This window comes from Cariama cristata, unplaced genomic scaffold, assembly GCF_000690535.1.
Source record: "Cariama cristata isolate BGI_N322 unplaced genomic scaffold, ASM69053v1 scaffold14399, whole genome shotgun sequence".
NCBI lineage: Eukaryota > Metazoa > Chordata > Aves > Cariamiformes > Cariamidae > Cariama > Cariama cristata.
Genome location: NW_009635391.1, coordinates 29,145 through 36,863, shown reverse-complemented (window position 1 = coordinate 36,863; position 7,719 = coordinate 29,145). Strand labels below are relative to the sequence as shown.

Here is a 7,719-nt window from a genome sequence, read left to right as displayed (position 1 = left end):
GCTACATCAAAGCAATGCCAATTTGATTATATTTAGCGTAGGATTTTTTGTTTGTTTGTTTTGTTTTTTTTTTTTATGCTAGATATTTGTGCTTAGGAGTAATTGATGTAGCGGTAGCCTTTTTACTCTACTGGTAAGAGTAATAGTGAAGTCCCAGACAGCTCTTTATATTAAAGACCCTTAAAAAGTTGAATCCTTTTATTACTGAAAAGGAAGGGAATACTTTACTTTAAACTTTCTGTATCAGGCCTTATGCAAAAATGTATTCCTTTGTTGTTCTGCGACTTTTAACATTTCATAGAAATTTTAAAACTAATCGTAGGATTTTCATAACCCCATTGAGTTGAACACTTCTTCAGATTCATTTTGTCAGTATGTTGTGTATGATCCAAGAGAAACATGTGAAGTAGTAGGTAGGTATGCATCTTTGTTTAATGATGGGTGCTGTTTCTTTCAGAAGGTGATGCTCTTTTAAAAAGCCTCCATACTCGCCCAGAAAGATTTACAAGTCACATAAAAAATCTTGAAAAAGAAGATGCTTTATTGAAGGAAGAAAGCAGTACCTATGATGATATCGTTTTTGTAGATGTTATTGACACTTACAGAAATGTTCCAGCCAAACTGCTGAACTTCTACCGATGGTAAGCTGAAAAGAAACTATTTTCTCTTAGGAATGTTGCTGTTTGTAGTGCAAGGTGATCCAGCATGTCACATTATCTGACAGGTTCAATGAAATACATACCTTATGTGATTTACTTCATTAAGTTGTATTTCTCTCTCACAATTTTGGGGCCATGTAGTGAGTAAAATAACAGGATCTATATTTCTTGAGTGCTGACCCTTGGTGCCTCAAGCATGAGCTGGCAAGACAGGCTTCTGCTCTAAGACTCCAGGTGTGAAAATTTTCATATCTCCTTGTAATTTCTTTTAATTTGTTTCTGACTGAAAACTAGCAGCTTTAGTCTTTTAAAGCATGGCTTTTGGCCAGCTTGTATACTTAGTGTTTCAGTTTGTGGCCATTGACTCTTGTCCTGTCACTGGCCACCACTGAAAAGAGCCTGGCTCCATCTCTTTACAGCCTCCCTTCAGGTATTTATAGACATCGATCAATTCCCCCCTGAGCCTTCTGTTCTCCAGGCTCAATGGTCCCAGCTCTCTCAGCCTTTCCTCATAGGAGAGGTGCTCCAGTCCCTCCATCATCTTGGTGGCCCTTTGCTGGACTCTCCATCCAGCGTGTCCCTATCTCTCTCGTACTGAGTACCTGAAACTGCACGCTGTGCTCCAGATGTGGCCTCACTGGTGCTGAGTGGACGGGAAGGATAGGAAGCTTGTGTACAGGGGGACAGAAGGTTGAGAGAATTTTCATAGTGTATTATGTTGTCTGTGGTGAATCTAATAAGGTATTACCTCTAATTTGCAATTCTTTCCATTACTCCGAGACAACTGTTTCAATTAATTGATGTTGCTGTGGAGTAAGAAATGCAGCTGACTGTTTTAGTTGCTCACAAGATTATGCGCTTATTTAACAAACATCATGGTTATGAATGTAACTGAAGAACTGAACCATGCTTTCAGTTCTCAGAAAGGGAGTTTAAATGTCAAGACTTAGATCTTTGTGATCATTTCATACAGGTTAGCAAATTTTTCAAGATTTAGTAATAAAAGTCTTAAGGAAAATGCCTTTCTTGTTAAGAGAGATTACCCTTAAAAACAGTGTTTGTTAATCAACCCAGGAATAATCCCTACAATCTTAAGCTTCTTTGGTTATTTTACAAGTGACAGATATTCAACTATTTCAGTTAACAGGTAGAGATTACTTTTTTCATATTTGAAGGGTGCTTTACTGAGGAACAGTAAGTACCGAGTTGTTTCCACAGATGTTTCTTACAATCTTCTACAGTTGTATTGCCCTTGAACTGACTGTCTCAGCCTGAGGAGTAGGCTACTGACATGTAGCCACTGGCTTTTAACAGCTGTGCTGCCATCATCAGCAGCGATTTGTATCCTTCTGAGGTCAATACTGTTTAAGACAGATTCATTAGTAAATCCACCATCTGTCCTGGAGAACAAAACTCCAAGTTTGTTTTCTTCACCTCATACACAAATCCATGTTGTACGATCATCATAGGATGCAGCTGCATCTCCTTTCTGTAGGACAAGCAGTCAGCCTTCGTCAATAGGGAAAACATTTAAAAGTCAAGGGTAGGAAAGACATTCCTTCCCTCTTCCTTCCCCCTCATTCCTTCCCTCTTCCTTCCCCCTCATTCCTTCCCTCTTCCTTCCCCCTCTTCTTTCCAAAAAACCCTTGCAGAGTGTTCTGTTGTGTAACTGTAGTTTGTGGGCTGCAGCTCAGCATCTCATCACTTTTCTTTTTGGCTACAGGACAGTTGAATCGACGAGTTTTGATTTGTTGCTGAAGACAGATGATGACTGTTACATTGATTTGGAAGCTGTTTTTAACAGGATAATGCAGAAAAAATTGGACAGGCCAAACATTTGGTGGGGAAAGTGAGTTGTGGTTTGTTTGTTGTTTTTTTTTTTTTAACTTGTCTTTAAGAGATACCATGTCTTTAGTGAACAGTTTACTGCTTTTAAGTCTGTTTTCGTGTGGGTTCCCCTTTTCTGCCTATGGAAGCCAGTTATAAAAAGCAGGACTTTTGTATGTGTAGAACTTTGAATCCTAGAATACAGAAATTAATCCTTTACAACAGCTTTCCAGAGCGTGCCTTTACAATGAGTTGAACTTGCTGAATATCTTACCTAGTGTTAAAATGCGTTGTGTATGTCTTTGTTGTGGTACTTAAGTAAATAAAAGTATTCCAGCAGTACAGTAAAGTTAAAAGGCAAGTACATACTAGAATTGTAAATGTTACTTTTTTTTGAAGCCACTGTGATTTTTCTGGTGAGCTTGAGGAAATGGGGTAAACAGGAGAAAAAAAATTTCCTTTATACTCTGCTCTTTATTTTGAAGTGTGTGAATGACAGGCATTGCTGCCCATTTTGCTGCTGTCTGAAATGGTAGGTCTGATTCATGAATTCTTGAGTGAAGTCCCCCAGCCTGTATTACACTTGTGAAATAACTAGGGGGATCAAAATAGCCCATCTCTTCCCTTCCATCCATGGAATGCACTGCTATCCTGGTATATCATCCAATATAGCAGAAATGTTATGCTGCTGTAACGTTTAGTATAGCACAACGGCACGACGTGTCTTCCTATTGCTGTCTGTCTGCTGAAGAAAAGCTCGCCTTTGCTGCTAAAGGTGTCTTGCTTCACAAATCTGGTGCTGACTGTTGCTTACTCGTAAGGTCATTCAATAAGGTGTGTGGAATAGCTGGCTCTCTTGTGATGATCTCAGAGATCCGAGAGGTGGGCATGTGTTCTCTAGCCTGTACAAAACCCCTGATTGCCTGGTGTTTTCTGGGGACTACCTTTACCAGAAGGTAAGATAGGTTCATTCTAGCAATGTAAAAGGTCAGGAACCTGAGGGCAAGATGGAAACCAACTTGCAAAAAGAAAAATAGCACTCTGTATAAACTGCCTGGGCTGTTTGGAAAGCTCTTCTGGAGCATGTTCTTGGCTGTAAGAGCTGAGGATGTGATACGGAAGAGATCGCCCTCCTTCTCCTCTGTGTCCCTACCTTCGTGTTGCTGCCTGCTGTGGGCCTGCTCCGTGGTCAGAGCTTTGTGGTTGTGTGTTCAGCTTTGTGGGCAAGCACTACGTGTACAGGAGTCTTCCAAGAGGTTTTGGGTGATCCTTCCAAGCTCTCCTACCTCTCAGCTCAGTGACATCTTGTGTATTTAGACTTGAGCATTGGTGAAAGTGCAAATGAAATGCTGTTAGGCTTCTTTGAGAGCTGGTTCTAGTGTGTGGAGACCTTCACTTCCTGAGCCAAAGGTTAATGTATCTGGCCCTTGAGGTGACTTTATTGATGGTCTCCCTTCCTTCTGCTCCTCTGAGCATGTGTCTGAGAACTCAAATTCTTCACCTGCACCTTATTAAGCTCTCTCTAGTTCAGACAAGTTTCTTGTTTGTTGTCCAATGTTCCTTATAATCTGTTAGTAATTAGTTCTTGTATTCTTAGAGAAACTGATTATCAGAGTTCTTGTGAATTCTGAAATTACCAGCTTACTCCAGCAGAAACCAAGGACGAGATCTCTATGAAAGTGGGCAGGGAATACTTTAGATTGAGCAGTACTTCAGTGTGCTGTCAGTTAATTGCCCTTTTCTGATGCTGCTCCATATTGTGTGGTGGGTTTGTTCATTAATTTAAAATCACTGTTTAAAAAGCTTATCTAGCTAATCTAGAGCATTTTAGGACTGCAGGCTGGAAAACCAAATGGTCCAGGTATCCTACTTCAGAAATTTGGCTCCTCTTGGAGAGAACACACTTCAGTTACTGCTATTCTGTTCTTTTAAAACTGCAGTCACAAGATTAGTCACCTTCAGGCACAAGAGCGGTGTCTTTGACAGATCACCCAGCATGTCTGCAAATAACCAAATGTATGATGGGGTAGGATGTACTGAGCTGCTTCTGAGGGAGACAGAATCTAATAGGAGTGAGTGCTGTAAAGGAAAAGGCAGTTCACTGGAGTTGGCTCATCTACTGTGCTATGGAAAGCAGCGGGAGTTGAGAATGGCACCTTTTCTTGACCTTAATTAGGCCAACAGGAAACGTCAGATACTTGGAAATATACGTTTCATTTGTAATGTGAACCTCCCCTTTTCCTGGGGTGCAAGATACGCTGTTGAACGTAGCATGCTTCATGGCCTAGTAACGTATTTCTAAGCTTGCCTTAGAATAGCCATTGAATGAAGTGATGAGGATTGATAATGCTTTCTTCTGCAGACTGGAAATGAGTTTTGCTGAGTCTTGCTGGAGAAATGGTGTGTTAAGGTATCAAGTAATTTTATTACATTACTGACAAAAGGAAGTGACAAGTTGTGCTAGGAGAGAAGAGTTGGATAAAAATGTCATCTTTTGTGTGTCTGTGGAGACATCTTCAAGTGTAAAATCTTCAGGTAAGGCAAGTATGAGGTGTAGCGAACCACGCTGAAATCGCTACCAAAGTACAAACTGATGAGCAAAGCGGGTGCCCCTCAGTCTGGTTGCACCCTTCCCGCTGTGCCTCGCTAGAATGGAAGACACCAGGTCTAAAGTGAATTCAGGTATCGGATGTGACTTGTATCTACTTGGTGCCGGAACATGTCAGCCTCAGCTGTGAATGTAGAGAGCCCGAGAACAGAGCTGCCACTCAGCGGTTAATTCCTCCCTTACGGGGCTGTTGTGTAAGGTGACAATTCCTGGTCGCTCACTAAAGCTTTTAGCCGCTTGTGCTCGTGGCTGAATTCAGCAACGCTTAAACCTGTTTGCAAAAAGGGAGAGAACCTCCTGCGTTGACAGAGTTGTGCCCCTTAGCTGTGAGTGCACGAAGTACTTGGAAGGTCAGAGGAGTGCGCTACTGATCCCGAAGAGGAAGAGCAGGGTGTTTCTCACTCAGGGTCCGTGGTGCGGCAGCGTGTTAAAGCTGCCTGGGGATGGGTGTCAGTGGGGAGGGACTGTGCAGACAGAGCACCGCTGCCTTTCTGCAGGCCTCTGGCGGGAAGTAGTCTTCCTTAGAGAAGATGACTGCCGGGAGGTTTTTTTAGTAATGCGGTGACGACAGCCTTTGTTGAACATCCGCTTTGTTGACTTTCATTTGGAAAACAGCTTAGAGAAGGTATATAAAACCCCAGTACTTTGCCTTGCTTCCTGTTTTTTAAGCAGCCACTAGTTTTCTTGGGAAAATGGGTTGTTTAACACGGCTGTAACTGCATCCCTGCTGGAGGCACCGACTTTGCCTCCTGTTGATTAACCAAAGGGGGTTGGACACAGATGTGCCTGTTACAGCCCACAGGTAAGGACGCTTGTGCTTACCTGGAGCAAAACCCAGCAGCAGATGCAGACACGCTGAAGGACTGACTGTCAGTGTTGCCTTTGTTTCTGTTCTGAGAACTCTCTCTTACTACCCCAGATTGAGACCAAACAATAGTTACACTTTCAACTGCTGTGTTCGATTGTTCGATGACATGTGTGTCTCAGAGAAATAAGGCTAGGAACTATAATTAGGATCACTTTCTACTTCTTCCTCTTAATATTGTTTATTATCAGTGTTAATTCAGTTGTTAGCAGCGTTCATAGGTTTCAGAGAGGGCTTTGTACAAACATCTCATGTCTAACATGGTCTTCAGTTTCAGATTAAATTGGGCAGTTGATCGAACTGGGAAATGGCAAGAGCTGGAGTACCCAAGTCCTGCGTATCCAGCCTTTGCTTGTGGGTCCGGCTACGTCATCTCCAAAGACATTGTTCAGTGGCTGGCAAGCAACTCTGAAAGATTAAAGACGTACCAGGTAGTGAAGCGTTGGTTCAGTTTTTCTATCTTAAATTGGTCTGGGGAGCAGCACGTATACTGGTTGAGTTGCAAAGAACATTGCTCAAGTGTTAGTGTTGGGTTCTCCTGGTTAACACTGGCTTTTTGCAGTGCTTTTGGCCGCTACGCTTAGTGTCTGTTCTAGGTCAAAGCACAGCTGTTTTGGACTGAGCGCGCTGTAATCTTGGGTTTTGTACTCTCTTCTTTTAAGAACAATGTTGTTATCCCAGGAAAGCTGGGAGGATTAACTTAACACCTCTAAAATAGTCAGACATAGGTTTAGAACTTATTCTAGTTCACAAAGTCATTCTTCATGCTTTTCTGGTGCTAATATCTGTAGTTTTTTATTTTAATGTGTCATCTCAGGGTGAAGATGTGAGTATGGGCATCTGGATGGCAGCTGTAGGACCCAAGCGGTATCAAGTAAGTCTGAATAAATTCTATGATCTTATGGAAAGAGGCCATGCCTGTTGCTCCAAGTAGCATAAAAGAGGGGAAATGTATTATGTTTTTTTTTAAAAAAAAATTGAAACAGCTATTAAATTAAAATCCAGAAAAAACTTAAGATGTATTTAATAGAAAACCACAAAACCCCCACAAACCACCCCCCAAGTTCTCTGAACAGGCCTAGCTGGTATCTCTAGTTGGAGAACTTTGTGTGCAAAGTTTGTTGGTAAAAACAATGCAAACCTGATTCTTGGAAGTAAAGATTGTTGAAGACTCAATTCTTTGTAAGAAAAACTATTGAAATGGTTCTGTCACTAACAGGATAGTCTCTGGTTGTGTGAGAAGACGTGCGAGAGTGGCATGCTGTCTTCCCCCCAGTATTCTCCACAGGAACTGAGGGAGCTCTGGAGATTAAAGGAACTGTGTGGAGATCCTTGTAGATGTGAGGAAAGATGATGGACTTGCCTTGGAAAACAGGGTAGCGTATAACGATCATGGAGAAGTGTACATTTGGATTCATTGTTGGAACAATAAGGAATATTGAGGTATCTTTTAATGTTGAGTTTCAACTAAAGTATAACAATATTTGCACATCCCTTTTGATAATTACAAGTGGACTGATACTATTCATTTTCTATCGTATAGTTGTTGATCTGACAAAAACCAAAATGTTTAAGGTGATAAAAAAAATTTCCTTTTTATATAAAGTTGAAGACCTACTTGTAATTAATAAATGCACATAAGAATGCCAACTAGCCTGTCTTTTGTAAATTAAAGTACTACTGATTTAACTCAGTATAGAGCCGTACTACCCGTGGAGAGCTGTGCTCAGCCCCAGGGCACCTGGTAAGTCTTGCTGCAG

At 41.5% G+C, this 7,719-nt stretch overlaps 1 protein-coding gene across 1 annotated transcript in view; it reads left to right on the top strand.

The window, feature by feature from the left end:
* B3GALNT2 (beta-1,3-N-acetylgalactosaminyltransferase 2) overlaps positions 1 to 7,719 on the top strand; it is a gene marked incomplete at its 5' end in the record, with an annotated part of 18,192 nt that extends 10,473 nt beyond the window's left edge. The window contains 5 exons of the mRNA XM_009707537.1: positions 458 to 641; positions 2,383 to 2,508; positions 6,231 to 6,390; positions 6,777 to 6,833; positions 7,179 to 7,719. Of these exons, the coding sequence (XP_009705839.1) occupies positions 458 to 641; positions 2,383 to 2,508; positions 6,231 to 6,390; positions 6,777 to 6,833; positions 7,179 to 7,313 (662 nt within the window). The remainder of the gene's footprint in view (positions 1 to 457; positions 642 to 2,382; positions 2,509 to 6,230; positions 6,391 to 6,776; positions 6,834 to 7,178) is intronic.